The sequence below is a fragment of the Temnothorax curvispinosus genome, unplaced genomic scaffold (assembly GCF_003070985.1).
Source record: "Temnothorax curvispinosus isolate PA1 unplaced genomic scaffold, ASM307098v1 QBEX01016011.1, whole genome shotgun sequence".
Classification (NCBI taxonomy): domain Eukaryota; kingdom Metazoa; phylum Arthropoda; class Insecta; order Hymenoptera; family Formicidae; genus Temnothorax; species Temnothorax curvispinosus.
This window is the reverse complement of record NW_020225791.1, coordinates 101,789-121,118: the sequence shown is the minus strand read 5'-3', so window position 1 is coordinate 121,118 and position 19,330 is coordinate 101,789. Positions and strand designations below refer to the sequence as shown.

Genomic DNA, 19,330 nt, shown 5'->3' with positions numbered 1-19,330 from the left:
ATATATTCTTATTGTTAGTCCGATCTTATATTATAAGATTGTTTATAAGTATGATCTCTCTCTCGAGAAACTACACGATCGCTTTATGGAGCTTTACTGTTGTTAAAATCAAACTTTAGACGATCTTAAATACAAGGTCGGATTGTGATAAGTATACGATCTCTCGAGAAACTACACGATCGCTTCATGGAGCTTTACTGTTGTTAAAATCAAACTTTGGACGATCTTAAGTACAAGGTCGGATTGTGATTATTATGAATACCGCCCTTTTATTGTAGCGATATCGAGGAACTCATCGTTCGCTTTCCTCGCGCGTATCAATTCAGGTGATCGCTAATTTTGTTATTACGCAGCATTTAGAATAAGTACTCTTTGGCAATTTACACGTTCAGAACCATCAGTGAGCGGTGTATGTAGTGACATAATACCGAGCTTTAAATTTCCACGTTCATTTTTTTTTGTTTCAATCCTTTGTCGAAAAATTCCGGGCTCCGACGGATCGTGTTGCGCCACTGGCGTACGCGAAGCAACGCCAAGTGTTTGCGAAATCACTCGCGCGAAAGTTCACAGGTGTCACGAAGTATGTATACAATTTTTTCAGACATACCCAGTTGGAGCAGTGATGGGGGGATGGATCGAGGAATAAATTCGTTCTTGCACATGTCAGTGACCGCTATTATGAGCTGCGTACATGTAATGTTACGCATTTGGGCCTCTCGGGCTTAAAAACTTAAACGATCTATCTATTTGGATCCAATTTATTTATTATATCATAATTAACGATTAAAGCTACATCAATTAACAAATAATCAATTTGTCAAATCAACAAATATAATATTAGTTTATTACTGGATATATTTACTTATATAATAAGTATATTGTACAATCGAATCAAAGTTTACAGATAATACCACAAAATATAGTCATAAGAAATTGCTACGAAAACATCATTTCGAAGTTTTCACATAAAATTTGTAGAGTAAAATATAATTTTTATCTATATAACCAAATAGTAAATAACTAAATAGTATGTAATGTAATTAGCGTGAAAATTTTCCTAGCAGAATGTCGAGCTTTAGCGTCAATGTATCTTCGTCGTACACTTATTAACGAGATCTGCATAAAATACATTTGAAAGTTTCCAAAATTTGGGGATCTCTGTAAGCTATCAAGCCTGCACGATTGGAGAAATTTGTCCCGATAGGTAAATAGTTGACGCTCAAATTGTCCGAATCTGGATGCACGATAAACTCTTTAAATTCTATGATACCTCCGCCGACCGATGACAGGAGAGCCTGCGGTCCGCACGTGTCCCATTTGTAAGTGGAACCTTTCGACAAGATGTAGGCGGCCGCTTGTCCAACAGCAACGCTCAGTATCTTGTATCCTGCCCCGGTTACTTCCACCAATCTGAATCCACTGTTTAACAGCTTTGATTTTACATCTGCATCTTCGAAGCGGCTGAGCAAAATGATTTTATCGACGTTGCACGTGCTGCTTATGGAAGACTTGGCGATGCCTCCTCCCAGAAAACCCCAGTAACATTTTCCTGTCCATCTGTTCAATCAATAGTGTGTAATGAAGCGGAGAATGTAAAGCTCACACATTTCTCTAATATCAAAAATACGTAGGTTTATTACAAACACGAAAACAAATTACTTTCAATCTCAACAAATATGTTTGGTAACGTATAAAAATGCCCAGACCAAGTAAAAATCTTATATTTTATGATTATTAAAAGTTTATCCGTTTCAACTCTTAGTATATACTTACTGGGAGTCCACAGTGATGCAAAAAGGTTGATTGACTACACCCAAAACTGGCACTCCCGTACTTTTCTTGTACGCTCCAATTAAGACAGTGACACAACGCAACCCACTCAAATGTAAACCGGTCTGCTCGTCCACTGCCTCCGTTGCGCTTATGTAATCTGCTGTTGAATCTACAAAAGTTCCACGAATTGCTCCACAGGCATGCATTATCAAACTACAAAACAAACAGAAGTTCTTACAAGCGTTGCGTCTCAGTTTACAGGCCAATTACGATTCTTACTAACAAGAGAGTCATAGTTTTTACCACAATACCGTCCAACTTTTATATATATATATTTTTTTTCAGTCTTGCCCTGAATTAATGCAAATTTACTAAATATCAATCGAATATATGTAATCTAGAATTATTTTCTGCCATGCGCTCGTACATTGCACCTACCAATTGGATCTATCCAAATACCGAGGTCGTCTACATTGATGTCGAAATCATTGGGGATGTCTAACGTGATTGGCACGTCTGAAAGCTGAACGTCTTTATGGACTTCAGCAGCGAGCAATTCCGCTGCCACAGCGTCGTTACCCATAACTTTCGTCAGCAGCTGTGTCGTATCTTTGCTGCAGGAGCAGACTTCAACGATAATAGATTCCCCCATGGTATTGCTGAACACATTGGTTTCCTCGCCCTGCACCAGCTTGGCCAGCTCTGGAAACTATGGCGATAATAAGTTTGAAGTTTAATAAGTCAGAAAAACATAGTTCTTTTCACCAGCGTCTTATACTCCTACCATTCCCAGTCAGAAGTGACAAGTTGAAAAGCTTTCGACTATTAGACGGCTATGTCGTCTATGGTTTTATAGAGGTCTAATTTGAAGGACACAAAAACATATAATCGACCTAATTTTATACGTCTATATCAACCGTTCCTTTGGTTGAAAAGTCGTTGATTCGCCGCCTTTTCAACTGATTATTTCTGACTGGGTTTACAAGACCTCTTTGTACTCACTTCAATTTCTATGTCGTGCCTGATGGTTTCCTGAATGAGAACGTCGGCTAACGTTTTGAAATCCTGGAAGAAACGAGGGTTTTTCTCCTCCAGAGATTTTTCTTGCACCAACAACTGAAAAAGAGCCTCCTTTTGCCGGCAAGTTCTGGCAATGTTCGCCGCCTTCTCTGAAGCTTGCAGAAGGACTTTTAACAATCTGCTACCGTTTCTCATTTTCCTTTCTCTAAAGACCTCTATGCGGCACGGAGTACGTCTGCTGAAAAACTAAAATTACTTTTATTATTGTTCCCATTATCGCGCATGCACGCATTGAAAAAGAAGCATTATACCGTGCGACGGTGCGCGACCCGAGAAACCTTACAAGCTCCATTGGATGTGTGAAAATTAAAGATATTGATTTTCTCTATAAATATATAGCACACATAAAGCATCCTTGTGCATTAAACGATATCGATAATCACTTCAAAATAGCGCCGCTGTCTCGGACTATTAACAATTTCGTTCCGCATGCGAGGAATGAAAATTGCGGCCGTGGCAAAAAAAAAACATCAAGGCAATCAAGCGTAAGCGGATGTATTTTATAAGCCGTTTGAAATTTTAATTACAAAACCGCGAGAGTTACACAAGATAAAAGCGCTGCTTCTCGTAAATATTTGTAAATTAGAAAATCACGCAAGAGTGTAGTCTTTAAAAAAAAAGAAATAGAGTACATTTTGACACGCTGCTTCGTGGGGCGCAAACGGCGTAAACTCGCTAAAAGAACAGATCTAACAGTGCAGAAAGTGCAGGATGCAAGTATATGTTCTGTGAGGATGCAGCATGCATATATGTCGACAGTCGCAATTTTCTTTCGCTGTTGTGATTACCGTAATGTGATATATCAATTTGTTGCAAAAACAGGAAGAAGAATGTAGACACGAAGAACGAAGATAGTGAAAGAAACGATCTAGATGTAAAGGTGTGCAAGATAACTGTACAGGTTAGAAACGCTCGACGAGGGAAACATTGCCGGCCGAACATAAAATAATGCCTGGCTACGCAAAAACCACGTTTATTGTACTTTTCATGGCTCGAGGAACGTTATAGGGATATCACGTGAATTAGCAGAGGCGTTATTTTAAGAATCTCGATTGCCCGATGATTAAAATGTGGAAGCAATCCAAACTGTTGTACAGCAGATGCACAGTGCGTGGGAGGAAGGCTCTCTCGCGCGGTTACGAAACTGGGGGAGCGGCGACGAAGAAAGAGACCGACGCCGCGGCTTCGGAGGACTCGGAACATGCGCTTCCTAAGGAAGCACGAGTTGTTATATGCGGAGGCGGAGTTATGGGAGGTGCCGTGGCGTATCACTTGTCCCTCATGGGACTGGGACCGGAGACTATTTTGGTAGAAAGTGGCAGGTACGCGAATACCCCCTTCAAATGTATTTTACTCAACGAGCCATTAAAAAAACACTCATATATATTTTTTTATCTTAATATATTTACACATTCTTCTTTTTACAATATATAACAAAGGTATTTCACGCGTCTGTTATCAGGCTAGGAGGTGGAACAACGTGGCACGCGTCAGGATTAGTAGGAGCCTTCAAGCCCAGTCTAGCACAAGTGAAACTCGCTCAGGATAGCATCGCCTTGTACAAGGAGCTGGAGAAGAAGGGCCTCACGACAGGATGGAAGCAGTGCGGCAGTCTCTCGTTGGCGAGAACGAGAGACCGCATGACCTCGTTCAGGCGAATGAAGGCGCAATCTGTGTAATTATTTAGCGGACACGGCGATACCGCAATATCGGCGATATCGACATTTACGTTTTAAACTTGATTAATATCTCAGGTCACGCGACATCGAGTGCCACTTGGTTTCGCCGGAGGAAATTCAAGATCTGTGTCCATTGTTACACGTCGAGGATCTGGTGGGAGGATTGTGGATCCCAGGGGACGGCGTCGGCGATCCGTATCGGATCTGTTTGACGTTGATTCAAGAGGCACAACGAAGAGGTATCGTATACGATTAAAAAATTAGGATATCCGGAGAGACTTGATTGCGAGCTGCCCTCAAATTTAAGAAAATCACGTTCTCATTGTACCCAGGTGTTACGGTATTCGAGAATTGCGCGGTTACGAAAGTTATCAATCAGAATAGCCAGATAGAAGCGGTGGAAACGACCCGCGGTACCGTCAAATGCCAGCATTTTGTCAATGGCGCCGGATTTTGGGCGCGGAATGTGGGTAAACTCAGTGAGCCGTATGTCAAGGTCGGTATCCCTGATACCTGATTTATTAAGCAAAAATTCTCTGGCAGAAAGTAATGTCTTACTCGTTTTCCAGGTACCGCTTCATCCAGTGGAACATTATTATTTGCACACTAAACCTATTGCTAATTTAGATCCGATGACACCCGTTATACGCGACTTGGATGGGTATACCTATTTTCGAGAGAACGAAGGGCGGCTGTTAGCCGGTGGTTTCGAGCCGGTCGCAAAACCAGCGTTCGAAGACGGAGTGATTCCCGGTTAGATGAACATGAGAATTTTCCTGGACGTTTAAATTATTGCAAAAGAATTTTGCTCGTCTAAATTGATGCTCACTAAATCAATTTATAAACTATTTAAATTGAGATAATTATTTATTTGTAATGTGATTAAAAGATATTCTTATTTTATTTATTCTAGAGGGCACGGATAAGCGATTTTTACCGGAGGATTGGGATCACTTTCATATTTTGCTGGAACAGATGTTGCACAGAATTCCAAGTTTAGGAAACGCAGTTCTGGAGAGACTCTGCAACGGGCCTGAAGCGTTCTCTCCAGATTGCAGATGGATCGTGGGAGAGGTGCCGGAAATACGTAATTACTACATCGCAGCCGGGATGAAAACGGTTAGTTAATTAACTATTAACTGATTAAGTCGCTTAATCGTATCGATTCCCGTAATTCTTCGATATAAATTGTCGTATTCTAAAGGTCGGAATATCCGCCGCTGGCGGAGTCGGTCGCGCAACGGCGGAATTGATAGTTAACGGCTCGACTTCGTTAGATATGTACGAGTTAGATGTCTCGCGTTTCCTCGGGCTGCATAACAATCGCAAGTTCCTGCGCGATCGGGTGCGAGAGGTGCCTGGGATGCACTACGCGCTGCAGTATCCGCATCTCGAGTTCAAAACCGGACGAAATCTGAGGATGTCGCCGATTTATCCGAAGCTCCGAGACGCGGGCGCCGTTTTCGGCCAGGTCATGGGCTACGAGAGACCGTCCTGGTTTCAGCCAGACGATGACTGCGGTAATTTTGCACTACTCACGACTTTCTGTCAAAACTTGGAGAATCCCATTTCCGTACTACAAATATTTATTGTTAACAGATTTGGAGTTTCCCGACGGTTTTCAGAGATACAAAATAGCTTACACGAATACCTTCGGTAAGCCACCCTGGTTCGACGCGGTCGCGCAAGAATACGCTGCTTGCAGAGAAGCGATTGGTCTGAGCGATTATTCCTCCTTCACCAAAATCGACTTATGGGTAACTATCCAAGGGCTCGTGTATCTTTCTGGGTAAACTTTCATTGAGATACTAATATCTTGCTTTTTGTATTGCAGTCGAACGACACGGAAGTCGTGGATTTGCTGCAGTACTTGTGTTCAAATGATGTGGATGTGCCCGTGGGAAGTATTATTCATACCGGTATGCAAAATCATCGTGGTGGTTACGAGAACGACTGTAGTTTAGCGCGGATCGCGCCGAATCAGTAAGTTGCAATGAATAAATTTGCATCGCACACGTGGCGATGGTTCATTATTGATAATACAACCGAGGTGTGGTTTTACATTAGAAAATAATTGAAAAATTAAAATACATTTCCTTCTATAACTTTTTGAAGAGATCGATTGAGTTTGAAAATTGAAGAATTGCTGATCGTGCGTCGCGTTTTGGTTGTGCTATCAGGAATATTCTCCGTATAAAGAAAATGAATCTACGAGTACATTCGGAAACTTTTTCCACTTAGTTACATGATGATTGCTCCAACCATTCAACAAACGCGTTGCAAGGACTGGATCCACCGTCATCTACCGGCGGACGGTTCTGTCGCCGTGTCGGACGTCACGTCGGCGTACACTGCGATTTGCATAATGGGACCGGCCACCAGAAAACTGTTAACTGAACTGACAGACATAGATTTAAATCCAAAGAACTTCCCGTTTTTCACATTCAAGGTAACATAACTGAATTCAAACATTTAAATTACGTTATCATCCGTTCGCTTTCTTTTTTTTTTTATCAGGAATTGGATGTTGGACTTGCCAATGGCATTCGTACGATGAATTTAACGCACACGGGAGAACTTGGCTACGTCTTGTATATTCCAAACGAGGTAAAAATCCATTCGAGTAATCGCTATTATACCGTCTTTGCTCTTTTGAGTTATATCGGTATTAAAAACAAATTTTCTTAGATCTATAAAGCGTGTTCCAAATTTTTTCACAATTTCAGTTTGCATTGCACGTCTACACAAGGCTAATAGAGGCCGGAGCGAAATACGGGGTGAAGCACGCTGGTTATTATGCGACGAGAGCGTTACGCGTTGAGAAGTTTTACGCATTTTGGGGACAAGATTTGGATACCTTCACCACTCCCTTGGAATGCGGAAGATCATGGAGAGTAAAATTCGATGTAAATATTACTTTGAGGATTGACATTTTAAAGGAGTTTGTTATATGTGAACTTATATAAAACTTTCATTCCGCAGAAGGAAGTCGACTTCATCGGCAGAGATGCTCTTTTGAGGCAGCGTGAGCAAGGAGTCCAGCGGAAGTACGTACAGTTACTGTTGAACGATCACGATCTCGAGTTCGATACTTGGTGCTGGGGTGGCGAGCCTATTTATCGAAACGGAAAGTATTGCGGAATGACAACGACCACGGGTTACGGATTTACGTTCAAGAAACAGGTGAATTTAGTCTCCCTCGTATGCTTGAAAAAAAATCTAAGATTTACAAGAGCGTCACCGATAGTTTTTTCTCGAGATAATTTGTTGAACGATATTCCACAGGTATGCCTTGGATTTGTACAAAATTTCGATTCGAAAGGTCAACCGCAAGAGGTGACGAACGAGTACATATTATCGGGCGATTACGAAGTGAACGTCGCGGGTATCATGTACCCCGCAAAGTGTCACTTGCACAGTCCGAATTTACCGACCAAATTTCCCGATAAAGAGAGAGACGCTTATCACGCCACGCGCGACCAACAGTCTGTGTAATCTCTCGTTCAGAAATAACGCTTTCAAAGTCTGTACAAACGATGTATATACATATAGCAAAAGATTGAATAAATCGTTTAATAATTATCACTCAAAAGTTGCTACATCGAAAAATCTAAAAGTCGCAGTAGAAATTCTTCAGGATCAAAGAATCTTGTAAATAAATTACATTGGGCCTGTCATCTCTCGTGTCATTATGTAACTACTTCCTCTTAAAAAAATCCATATCTATGTATATACTAGTATCCTACGCTATGTCACAGATTTCAAAATGGTATACTTAAATAATAGTTTCTAAAGCGTATATCTCTCTCTACAAATATCTGTCTCGCATTGTACAACATATTCTAATGCTTATACACCTTCCTTCGGGAATACAAATTTGCAATAAATCGTACGCATGCGCGAGAAATACTCATCGTAATTGCGTCTTTTTGTTTGAACACCATTTGTTAATTTTCATGAGCTTTTGTTCCACCACGATACACTTTATTATGTATATACTGACACTTGTGTCATGTGTACAATGTCGTTTATATATATATATAATACACAGTGTGAAATACATTGTCCGAAAGACACGTTTAGTGAGGTGTATGAGGTTTTGCTCCCCTTATAATCGACGTATTCCTTCTTATTAAAATAATTAACGTAATAATTGTCTCACTTACACATTATATAAATCGATGCACACTTATTTACGATTATTCAGCATCTGCCCATCTCAACAATTTAAACGCGATGGTGCGCGATTTATCGCTACATCAACAACTTTTTACACGCAGTACCTTCAGTCATTACCTTCATTTTACTGTACACACTGCGATAGTTGAAGAGTGAAACGCTCTATCACTCTGGAATCTCCGTCTCCGCCGTGGGTATTTGCTTCTGCACCATACACGATCGAGCTACGGATTCGAACAATCTGAAACAATAACGAATGTTGAATTAAAATATAAATAAAAAAAAAAACGAATCACCCAATCAATTGTACGCTAAAGACTTGTGGATTCAAATTTACATTCTACATTCGGTGCTAAATGCAGCCGAGACTTTAAATTCTATTTCTTTTATCAATATTTTAGATCGACGTGTGATCATTGTGTTGAGAATTCAATTTTTACCAAAAAATCCCAAAATTGAAATCGGTATCAAAATTAAATTCTTCATTTCAGTTTCAATTCAACATACTTATGTTGTGAATAATGTTGATACGATACCAATATAAATTTGACATTTAACGCCGGATAAAATTGAAGCTTGTTAGGATTGTTTTTTAAGAATATATATGATGTCCTTCCGGTAGAATTAAAATAATTTCGGTGCAATTGATTTCTAAAAAAAAATTAGGAAGCAAGACTTACTTTTCGATCTCCGGCGCGCAATGTACGAACTCGTGCGACCAGAATTTATACGTCGGATTCTTTATGAGTTCGATGAAGGTAATCAGAAGCCCCCATGGATGTGGCCTGTTCACAATCAGTCTCTCCAAAAGAACCCTTGTAATTTGCTCCTGTATCGCTTCTGTGTTCGCTTCAGCGAATAGGTAGAGAATCGTGCAACTGAAGTAATGCGTGTGACTGTTAGGATACCGCAACTGGTTCGCTATAGCGTTCAGGAACAAATAACGGCCTTCGGTATCCAGATCGACGGCCAAATTCTGGAAGATGTCCATGTGCGCGGAGTGCGCGATGGTAGACATGTTAGGCGTGTGACCCTTGCTGCGAATAAATTGTATAGCCTGCGTGCCAACGTAGAGCACGAGGGCATTCATCAGCTGAATGTTGTAACGCACACCGGCCTCTTGCGACACCTGCAAATTGCTGCGGAGTTCGGACAGGAAGGTGACCGGCGCGCGAGCCTTCAGATAAGAGTCGAGCTCTTTCCTGAAGGAATTTGGCTGTATCGTAGACGCGAAATTGGTAAGGACACGCGGAGCGTGCGATATCTCCTGCAGCATATCAACCTTCAGATTCGGCGTGAACGGATCAGGTAGTCGCATATTTCTTGGGAACGCACTTAAAATCAAATTTCTCATTTGTATGCAATTCGGTGGTATCACATCGCAAAATCCATAATGATAATCGCAAAGAAACTCCGGAAAGTCGTGTAGCAGCACGAGCAACACACGTAGCGTCCCTTTGTATAGACTCGTCACAGGCTTTGCTAACTCCGCATTTCGAAGATAGGGTGCGAGGTACTTGAACAGATCGATAAGGAGCTGCGCGTACATCCCCCAGCCCTTCTGCTGTGGCGTGATAGCCAGCATGCGGCCGATGAAGACTCGGTGCGAGACCAACTCTAGCCAGGCGTAACAGAAGCCCGACGCTTTCGCTGGCCGCAGAATGTGTAGGGTATGGCAAAAGGCGGTTAGAACTTGAAAATTCACGGCCTCTAGAACCGGTTCGGGCGCGCACAACTCCAAGAAGAGCATGATAAAGATCCGATGGTACGGCAATTGTTGGAAGTCGGCGCCACGTATTTCGTGGTCCTGGAGCAGCACACCGGCTACGATACCAAGCACCTTATTCAAAAGATTGATCTTGGTATGGGTATTACTAGCGTCGCCCGAGTGTTTCACCAATAATGCTACGAGACGTACGAACGCATCCAACGAGTGGAAGCACTTCGCACGTATAATCGAGGGAGCTAAGCCAGTTTCTGAAAGAGTCCGATAGCAAAGGTCGACGCACATTTGTGTGCTCAGCTTGAAGAATCTCGTGATGAGGTCGTCGGTTTTCAAGATGCCGTGGATGTTCATCTGATGGACGAATATGCTAAACGCTTTTGTGGGATCTCGCGCGTACTGCGGATTATGGTGCATTTGCACCCATTCGCGTAATAGATACTCCGTCTTGTCCATCAGTCCGGGTGGATCGTCGAAATCGCGAGCCTGTAAAAAGTGAATGTACGCCACATGTTAAAATCGTTTAGGGCTTACGACATACCGAGAGACATATTTCGTACTTTGTTAACAATGTTCGTCGGTATCATTGGAAAATATTCTTTACGATAACAAAGACTGACTGAAAATTAATAGAACATAGCGTTCAACTGACACCAACTATTACACCACGCAAATTTAAAAAAAACTGCGATACCGACAAATATCGATAAACAATCGTTAACACAGTACAAAATATCGCCGGTATAATCTACTTGGATTGAATAATCTGGACAATCTACTTACTCTCACCTGCAGGATTCCAGAATGAATGTGCGCTGTAGGTCCTGCTGGAGCTCTGTCTCCCAACACACCGGAATCAACATTGGCACGTAATGATTCGACCAGATTTGTCAATCTGAAGCCCGAGATTCTGAAATAGTGAAACATTTATACATACTTGAACAAATACAAGTATAATATATTTACAACTTAATGAATATATCGTATCCATTCTAAAAAAAAAGCAAGAGGCTTATTGCTGCCGTTTTTCGGCGATGGGTTCACTCGCTTTGCTTATTTTGTGCTGTGAGAATAGCCGTCAGGCCGTCAGTTTATGCTATTTGTACGATTGTCAAACGTTTTCAGAAATTAATATTTGTAACAATACCCTTCCGGTAGTGATCGGTGAACCGACAATCGAGCCAATATCTCAATCGTGTGGTACAAGTCAGTTTCGGTGACATGAGTCGCCTGCCTCTCGTCAATCAAATAAAGTTGAACCAACTGCATGGCGAACACCGTTGCCAACACGTTTCCCGAGTCTATAGCTTGCGCTATAGCTAAGTCGTATTGGGGAAGACTGATCAAGTGAGATCTGCGAAATAATATCGTCCGTTAGCAATGTCTTCCAGACATTCCCCGAGGGATATGGTTTACCCGATATCGTACCTTATGAGGTAGTCCACGGCTTCGAAATTATACCGGTAGTCCTCCCGGCATTCGATCAGACAACGAGTCACGTTCTTGTTCGTCCATTGCATGCCGTATGCACGCGGATCTTGAAGACACTTCAAGATCCGTAAGTGCACTTCTCTGTAGCGTTGTATTAGACTGTCGGTATCGATGACGCCGCTGTTGAACATGGGCCCGTCTAGCAAACCCTCGACAGCCTGGAATATATAATCGCCGGTAAGTTCTGTTCGTGCTGCAATCTTACGATTTACTTGATTGAATATCACAGTTTACTCGCGTAACTTACTTTCTTTAATAATGCCAAAGCTGCATTGGCGTCTCTTGATCTTCTCGTGACTACGATCGATTCCAGAAGACTGTGAAGGATAGCGTGCTGCGGTGGTGGTGCCACGGGTGCCATGGCAGCCAATAAGACCTCGACTTCCGTCGCAAGTTTCTCCAACATTGCGCCCATTTCGTCGTTGCTAACTGCTACAGTTGCGTAGGCCGCTACTTGTTGCGCCGTAGCGACTGCCACCGCAGAATTGGGTGTGAACGCGGTGATAGGAGCCTCCTTCGGGACATAATAAAGAAATGAAAAACCCAAATGAGAGATTCCATATCCTGAATATGTTAACTTTCAGATATGTTAATGCAAAGTCAACAAATGACCCTTACAGAAATAGGTTTTGGTATAAAGAGCGCTTGCGTATCTCGTTCGGAGAGCGGAAGGAATCCTGGAATATTTCTTGAAAATTCCTCATATACTGCCATTTGCTGAGGCGTTACGGCACCCATTTTCAGCCTTATCTGCTCCGGCATCCTCTCGGCTTGATACTTAACAATCGGATCGCAGTATCTTTTCCCTTCTTGCCGGGCGATTTTTCGCAGCTCAATTTCATTCAACAGCCGTTTGTCCATTTCGGGTATTGCTTTCTCAATAGCGGTCTTTTGTACGAACGCACACGCGAGTTCCATGTTATCAGCAGCGACTACACTCGCCGCTTGTTCGACAAGTTCCTTCTGCTGCGGAGTCGTACCGATTAACGCCGTGAGAAAGGCTTGTTTCAGATTCGTGCTAATTGATGCCAGGATCTATACAGAAATAGATAAAAAATTAATAAACGGTTGAATGGCATTAGATTTTTTAGAATCGGAGATATGAAAAACTTCCTTGAAAATGAGTTTTATTTGACTTTATTGAAATGCTTAAATAAAGATCCAAATTTAAATTTAAAATTACTCATTCTTCAAGATTATTTCAAAATCACTTATGGTTCTCTTACAAATAAAGAGTATATTTGTTATGTATGATAATTTGGATAAAGTAATTTTTTTCGTGTCCAAAATTTCTTAACTTCTTGCCAATTTTTATAACTTTGTAGCGATGCAACAGGTGCAAACTCACCTGATCACGACATGTGATCATAGCCATACCAGCGGTTAAATTGCGCACCATGTGACGCGCAGCTGTACGCATTCGTACATCTTCCGGGTCCAACGCAAAATCTTTCCTCACAATTTGCTCGCTGGTTGTAAGAGCAATTTTAATGGACCTATCTACAACAGGATGGATCCACTCCTGAATTGCTCTTTCAACCGCCGGGCGAATGAATTGTTTCAAATGAGGATGCGTTTGGAACAGAGGTAACTGAAAGCCCATGTAATACATCCATAAAATATCGAACATCCATATATATCAAATTATATATTTGATTTAATCTAACCGTGCTCTAACTACATCTAATATGCATCTTATCATTCCTAACAATTTGCTTAATAAAAATAAGAATATTTCGTATAAAAGAATGAATTTTTCCATACTTGATTGTTGGCAGTAATGTGTTGAGATATATTAGCAATGCCTGTTACAGATATATCCATGTAATTGAATCGTGGCTCGGGTGGGCCAGCCGGTAACGAGGGTGTTGTATTCACGGGTGGCGCAGTTTGAGGATTGATGGTGCCGCTTGTTGTCGGCCCAACCAACTCCTCTATAGGCCCCTGAGGTTGCTGTTGATTGTTAGTCGTCTCCGCTTTCTTGTTCGGATGCGACAGCTGATATTCCAAATTGCGCAATTTTTCGGGATCTTTCAAGTAAATGACCGGCTTTAGCTCCTGCGCGAAAACAACAACTCAGTTTTAATAAATAGCCAAGTACGTTACGTAGTTAAAACGGAACAGACGTAGCGCACACTTACTCCAACATCGATGCTTAGATTCTTACAAAGTACTTCTATTTCGAATTTCAAATTCAGTTTTAAGTCAGGTTCTTGATGTAGTTCGGCTAGAACGTTCATAATTGCCATGGTCCACGGATTGGGTGGTCGGAAGACACGACTTTTCGCACAACTCTCAAGTACTTTCGCAACAAAAGGTACTACATAAAGGAGCTCTTGCTGCCCTTTGTGATATGCTTCAACGAGTAAGCTTTTTAGATCTATATCTATCTGTAAAATGTAATTAAAATGTGACAAAATTCATACAATACCCATAATTGTATTAATTATAATATACATGATATTTGCATAGAGAGTATACCTGTAAAATAGGCTTATTCCTGCCGAGTGTTAGCATTCCGAGCCAGTGTCCCAAGTTCTTCAACAGCGATCGGTCAGAGAAGTTAGCTATTCCCTTATCGCTTCGTAAGAGAACCTATGATCAAATAAAATGTAGATAACAGCTATATAAATAAGATAGAAGAATTATCTGAAAGCATTCACAAAATTCTTCATTTCACCCACCTTGATATTTCGGAATGTTTCTCTCGTGACCATTTTATTCACTTCAGGTAATTTTATACAATCCAAAAAGTTCGAGTACAGGGCATGAAAGTTCAACTCTATGCTGGCACGCTTCATTACTAAGTACTGTGCCATCCACGGCCAGTACTCTTCCGTAACAATATCACGAATCTCATCACATTTCTGTTGCAGATTCAGCTGGCTGAGATTATTGAAGATGAAAGCAGTTTTGTCCTGCAAGGCTTCCGGCGGTGTCGTAATTTTTTCCTCCTTGTCTGTTGCCACGAGCAACGTATCGATATTAGTCGCATTGGCGACCGAGGGCATAGAGGCCTGTGGGAAAAAAAACGCGATGTGTCACACACGTACGGATTGAAATTCTGAAAGCGAGGAAAATCTCGGGAATTTTTATTACTGAACTTACTCTAGCCGTGAGAGACGTAGTCGGAGTCGTAGACGGTTTCGCTTGTGTAGTGCTAGTTGTGACGGTAGTTGTAGTCATGGTTTTGTACGGGGTCGTAACCGGAGCCAGCATTGCCGCCAGAGTTTTCGAGCCCTGCGGTCTCGACGGTGGTTCCTGTCCTTGTAACCCATATTCTATATATTCCACTAAGTGAGGCGGGAACTCGCTGAAATGCGGGATCGTTCTAACGTGTTCGCAGTACGTTTGGTATTCCTTCAAACGACTTTTAAATCGATCCAAAGCCGTTATGCCAAAGTAATACATCTTGCTGCCCTCGGGTTTTTTAAGCGCATCAAGAACGAATCGCAGTGCTAATCCAAGTGTCATGTAACTGTTGACAAGACCTCTCTCGATAATTCCACCGAATAATTGTGCCGTTATTTGCAATTCCTTTTCAGGATACTGAGGGAAAAATCTGTATTCTTCGAACAAATTTCGCAGCATACAGTTAAACACCTCTCTCTCCCGTCTGATACCAGAGTCTTGAAATTTTTTCAACATGTCGAGCACCTCGTCGATCGACAAAGTCGGATGCGGTGGATGATTGTATATACGTTGAAAATAACTATTAGCTTCGTCTTCGACCTCTTTGGAGACATTTTGTCCCATGTCTGGGAACAAATTGGGGGTTTCCGGCATTCTCGCTTTCTCAATACCAGCTGGCGGTCCGAGGCGTCCCAGTCCACCTATTGTACCACCCGGGAGGACAGACGGCCCCTGAGTACCAACCGGACCAGAATGTAATTGCGAAGATAACGGCAACATAGGAAATGGACTTGGAGAAGGTCCCATGAGTCGTGAGGGAGATCCGGGCGCCGAGACCAGAGGACCTAGCGCGCCGGGCAAATTGAACGCAGAGCTACTTGGAGGTCCAAGACCCGTGCCGAGACCCATGGAAGCAAGACTTGAACCAAGATTTCCAAGAGAGTCCACTTGCTTTGAGGAAAATAACTGTGGAAGATAACATTAATATAAATGGTTACGTACGCATTATAACGTATCATTTTAAGTAAGATTTAAGTAACAAATAAAAAATTTAACAAATACAAAAAGAAAAAAAGAAAGGTTAGAAATTCAGAGATAAACAAAGAAACTGCGCGATAAATATTCATATCTATTGACAAAAGAATAAATATAGAAAGAAAAAGTGAAAGTACTTGGCTTCCTAAAGTTGCCGGATTGAACGGTTCTAATCCTCGATGTCTCAGGACTCCTGGCGGTGGTGGTCTGTTCATGGTGCTCTTACTCAGCATTAGACTGCAATTCTGCACCATTGTCATTATTACCTCCGAGAGTTCTTGGGAGAGACTTCTACGATATATGAAAACAGAAAAATCAGATGTAATTCTTACAGCGTAATTAAATGTTGATCAACTACATAAATTCCGGAAAAAAAAAACATACCCGGCGCAAACTTGTAAGCAAGCCAAGATTGTAGTGAGTGTTTCCTGCGGCAGTTGGCTTGCCTTTGGAACTGTAGGATCTTCCTTGATACCAGGGCCCATGACTTGAGGGCATCGTCGTTGTAGGAACTTGACACATGCAGCGACAAAAACTTCACCGTGATCTCTGATCTTATCCGTTAACCATTTTTCCAGTTTTAGATACTCTCGTCGAGAGGCCAAACAGGCGAGATCAATGACAAATGGAAACGACTGCGAATTAAGTAAAGCGGAGAGCGCTTTCAAATCTTGCGCGACATCCAAGATTCGCGATAATCTCGTTTGATCATGATCACCACGCGTATACCATTCTGCCATAGCATGCATTATAAGTGACTTTATCTTAGTATTATTTGAATGCCACGCATGATGCAGTATCACAGCAGAATTCGGATGATTGCCAAGAAAGATCGGCAATAGCGTAGTGAACATCTCCTGCCTCAGTATTGTGAAGGGTGGATTGATCTGCAGTAATGCCAAGATGAGTACGTCCGGGCAATGTTGGAGCGGCCATTTAAAGATCTCCTGTACAGGAGTGAACAAGCCTCTTTCGGCCATGTGTAAAAGCAACTCGACTATGTTCAAGGATCGCCACGTTTGCCCTTCCTTGCTATCGGCCTCGGGAGCCGCTTTTAATACATCGACCGTCACCGAATGATACGGATAATCAGCGAAGCAAAATATGTCCGGGCACTTGAGAATTTGTTGAATTAGAGAAAATTGGCCGTCTATATTTTCCCAGTGCCGATACAGGAGCTCAACGGGAAACATGTCGGGCGGATATCCTTGATGTTGCAGGCCCAGCTTGAGACCCGTAATCAGTAAGTTTAAGCTTTGTCTGTCCTTGATCATAAACTCTGGATGATCTAACTTCACGATGACCTCGTTCCAAGACAATGTAGATTGCTGGAAGATAAAAACAGATAATATTGGTCACAGCTGCATTACGTATAATTTAGTTCATCGGTAAAAAATGAATCTTTCATAGGTACAAAATTAATCAATTATAAAGATGTGACATGAACTTACTATCTCTTTCAGTGTTAGAACGAATATTTCAATGTTCCATGTTGTGGGAATGGTACTGTCCGATGATTTCTCCTTATTGGAGTCCTGCGAGGCAGTTGAGTTGCCCCAAAACGTTTGTAGGCCTCCAGCATCGTCGAGATTGCTGCAGGTACGTGCCATTTGTGACAGCACACGAGCGACACATGCTGGGGATATCTCCCTGGGGCCTAAACCCGTTAACGACGATCGACATTCTTCTATGCTACTAGTAAAGCTATATCCTAATTCCATAATCAACTCTACAAGAGTGTTGTTATCCTGAAATTAAAAAAAAAAAAAAACGTAAATGTATCGTAATTATAATTTTATAAATTACTGACAATGTTACAAATAAATAATGATGTTTAACTACCATCTGAGTGACGGCCATGTTTAACTCGATGTTGAATTGCAGAGTTTCCTCGTCTTCCGGATACAGGAATGGTGCTAGCACCACTGGCACCAGTTCGCGGGGAAAGTCGCGTCGTAAATGTTTAAGAAACTTTTCTTTCGTTTCCGTAGGTAGATTATACGGATTGGCAGTATGGAGAGCCTGGCTGAGTATCAGATGAAGGACCTGGGGCAACGAGTCGTGCAAACCACCCTCGTGATGCTTGCTACTCGTCTCAGAGTTTATGTAATTCTTTATCAGCTCAGGCAGTTGCTTCTGAGTATGCTCCAAGGCTAAAGAACGACGTTCAGCGTTCTCCGAGTGCTGCAACGCAATCGCAAACGCAACCTCCTGTACCAAGGTCAGGCCAAGTGTTTTCTTCAAATTGACAAAAAACTTGGGGGAGGGATTCAGTGACTGAAAATATACAGAAGTATTAGCGTATGGATCTCTCTATTTGCGACAAATGATAACAAATGATTTTTCACAAATACCTTTTGGTGATGTAAAGGATTATCTATAGCAAAGCACAAAGTAGATATAAAAGCAGGCTTGCTCAATAAGCTGTTGCACTCCTGTTTCAACAGCTTCGCTTGGAAATAATCTTTCGCACTCGAATCTGACGGCTCGCCCTTGGAAAAGTCAACGCTCGAGAACAGACAGCGGAACAAATGTCGTTCTGCCTCTAGACCATGCCACTGCACCAACTGCGGAGGGATCAGAATTTAGTCCACTGTTGTCCCGCATTTGACCTTTGGTGACTTCGACACGCTCGCATACACATTTGTAATTTACAACGTCTAACGATCCAAAATTTAACTTATATCTTTGATAAATTTATAAAGAGCTTGGAAGAGATCTTGATAACACAAAAAAGGTAACAAAGGACAGGATATACTTTTGTACGTAAAAACGTTGGAGCGGGAGAATAAAGAGACCCCTGTTTACAAGGTTAAGATATAACAAAGTAAACACTAGTACATATAAACAGAAAAAAAAACAGTCTCGCGATTCGAAAGAATACGTTAGGAAACAAGTAGATGGATATTGGATCAGGCATTGAAAATACCTTCGACATATCAAGACACGGTTGTGCCTCGCGCCGAGTACACGAGAAGCGAGACCGCACCGTGACTCTTTTAACGCGAACGTACGAGTTGCAAGCACGCGAGATTTTGAAATCTCAACAAACGAACGGATCTCGATAACGCGCGGGCTAACGCGACGCACATGGGCGGACACGCACGTGTAATCTCCACGTTGCTCCGCGAGCGTGCACATCTACGTTCGACGTCGCGCGGTCTACTGACACGAACATCTCGCTTTGTGTCTCACGACCAGCGAGGAGAGACGCGCGGGGGAGAGCAAGCTCGCGAAG

At 42.1% G+C, this 19,330-nt stretch overlaps 3 protein-coding genes across 10 annotated transcripts in view; 1 reads left to right on the top strand and 2 right to left on the bottom strand.

Annotated features, from left to right (window-relative positions):
* Positions 1 to 844: 844 nt before the first annotated feature.
* On the bottom strand, positions 845 to 3,722 carry LOC112466267 (inositol polyphosphate 1-phosphatase). Of its 7 annotated transcripts, none has more exons than XM_025034290.1 (6): positions 3,642 to 3,711; positions 3,105 to 3,178; positions 2,776 to 3,031; positions 2,212 to 2,482; positions 1,774 to 1,942; positions 845 to 1,557 (listed from the first exon to the last, which is right to left on the bottom strand). In XM_025034290.1, exons 2-6 carry the CDS (start codon positions 3,143 to 3,145, stop codon positions 1,107 to 1,109), a joined length of 1,188 nt encoding a protein of 395 aa, XP_024890058.1. In that variant the 5' UTR covers positions 3,146 to 3,178; positions 3,642 to 3,711; the 3' UTR covers positions 845 to 1,106. The 7 variants fall into 7 exon arrangements, with proteins under 7 accessions (XP_024890058.1, XP_024890054.1, XP_024890056.1 ...); XM_025034286.1 differs by having other exon boundaries at positions 3,398 to 3,709; XM_025034288.1 differs by lacking the exon at positions 3,642 to 3,711 and adding an exon at positions 3,398 to 3,510 and having other exon boundaries at positions 1,774 to 1,933.
* A 146-nt stretch (positions 3,723 to 3,868) lies between these two features.
* On the top strand, positions 3,869 to 8,209 carry LOC112466265 (pyruvate dehydrogenase phosphatase regulatory subunit, mitochondrial). Its single transcript, XM_025034284.1, has 14 exons — positions 3,869 to 4,175; positions 4,316 to 4,528; positions 4,608 to 4,771; positions 4,865 to 5,028; positions 5,102 to 5,285; positions 5,446 to 5,651; positions 5,737 to 6,052; positions 6,132 to 6,289; positions 6,367 to 6,515; positions 6,774 to 6,981; positions 7,050 to 7,139; positions 7,259 to 7,438; positions 7,515 to 7,715; positions 7,818 to 8,209. Exons 1-14 carry the CDS (start codon positions 3,913 to 3,915, stop codon positions 8,025 to 8,027), a joined length of 2,706 nt encoding a protein of 901 aa, XP_024890052.1. The 5' UTR covers positions 3,869 to 3,912; the 3' UTR covers positions 8,028 to 8,209.
* A 106-nt stretch (positions 8,210 to 8,315) lies between these two features.
* The window catches only part of LOC112466261 (CCR4-NOT transcription complex subunit 1), an 11,309-nt gene continuing 294 nt past the window's right edge, over positions 8,316 to 19,330 (bottom strand). The window contains exons 2-19 of one of the 2 annotated variants that reach the window (XM_025034273.1): positions 18,447 to 18,659; positions 17,935 to 18,369; positions 17,544 to 17,840; positions 16,477 to 17,420; positions 16,230 to 16,383; positions 15,034 to 16,023; positions 14,610 to 14,942; positions 14,407 to 14,520; positions 14,067 to 14,315; positions 13,690 to 13,983; positions 13,274 to 13,516; positions 12,544 to 12,960; positions 12,173 to 12,439; positions 11,863 to 12,083; positions 11,582 to 11,788; positions 11,218 to 11,344; positions 9,392 to 10,920; positions 8,316 to 8,952 (exon numbers count right to left, since the gene is read on the bottom strand). In XM_025034273.1, coding sequence (XP_024890041.1) covers positions 8,877 to 8,952; positions 9,392 to 10,920; positions 11,218 to 11,344; positions 11,582 to 11,788; positions 11,863 to 12,083; positions 12,173 to 12,439; positions 12,544 to 12,960; positions 13,274 to 13,516; positions 13,690 to 13,983; positions 14,067 to 14,315; positions 14,407 to 14,520; positions 14,610 to 14,942; positions 15,034 to 16,023; positions 16,230 to 16,383; positions 16,477 to 17,420; positions 17,544 to 17,840; positions 17,935 to 18,369; positions 18,447 to 18,659 — 7,110 coding nt within the window. In that variant the 3' untranslated portion in view covers positions 8,316 to 8,876. The remainder of the gene's footprint in view (positions 8,953 to 9,391; positions 10,921 to 11,217; positions 11,345 to 11,581; positions 11,789 to 11,862; positions 12,084 to 12,172; positions 12,440 to 12,543; positions 12,961 to 13,273; positions 13,517 to 13,689; positions 13,984 to 14,066; positions 14,316 to 14,406; positions 14,521 to 14,609; positions 14,943 to 15,033; positions 16,024 to 16,229; positions 16,384 to 16,476; positions 17,421 to 17,543; positions 17,841 to 17,934; positions 18,370 to 18,446; positions 18,660 to 19,330) is intronic. The other variant, XM_025034274.1, reaches the window with a different exon arrangement.

Bases quoted from the DNA above. Each gene is read 5' to 3' on its own strand.
- LOC112466267 (XM_025034286.1), bottom strand. From the start codon at position 3,487: ATGTACTCTATTTCTTTTTTTTTAAAGACTACACTCTTGCGTGATTTT. The intron at 1,943-2,211 runs GTAGGTGCAATG...GAACTTTTGTAG, and splicing joins TATTTGGATAGATCCAATTG to ATTCAACAGCAGATTACATA. The intron at 1,558-1,773 runs GTAAGTATATAC...TTGATTGAACAG, and splicing joins TGCATCACTGTGGACTCCCA to ATGGACAGGAAAATGTTACT.
- LOC112466265 (XM_025034284.1), top strand. From the start codon at position 3,913: ATGATTAAAATGTGGAAGCAATCCAAACTGTTGTACAGCAGATGCACA. The intron at 6,053-6,131 runs GTAATTTTGCAC...TATTGTTAACAG, and splicing joins TCAGCCAGACGATGACTGCG to ATTTGGAGTTTCCCGACGGT. The intron at 7,140-7,258 runs GTAAAAATCCAT...TCACAATTTCAG, and splicing joins TCTTGTATATTCCAAACGAG to TTTGCATTGCACGTCTACAC.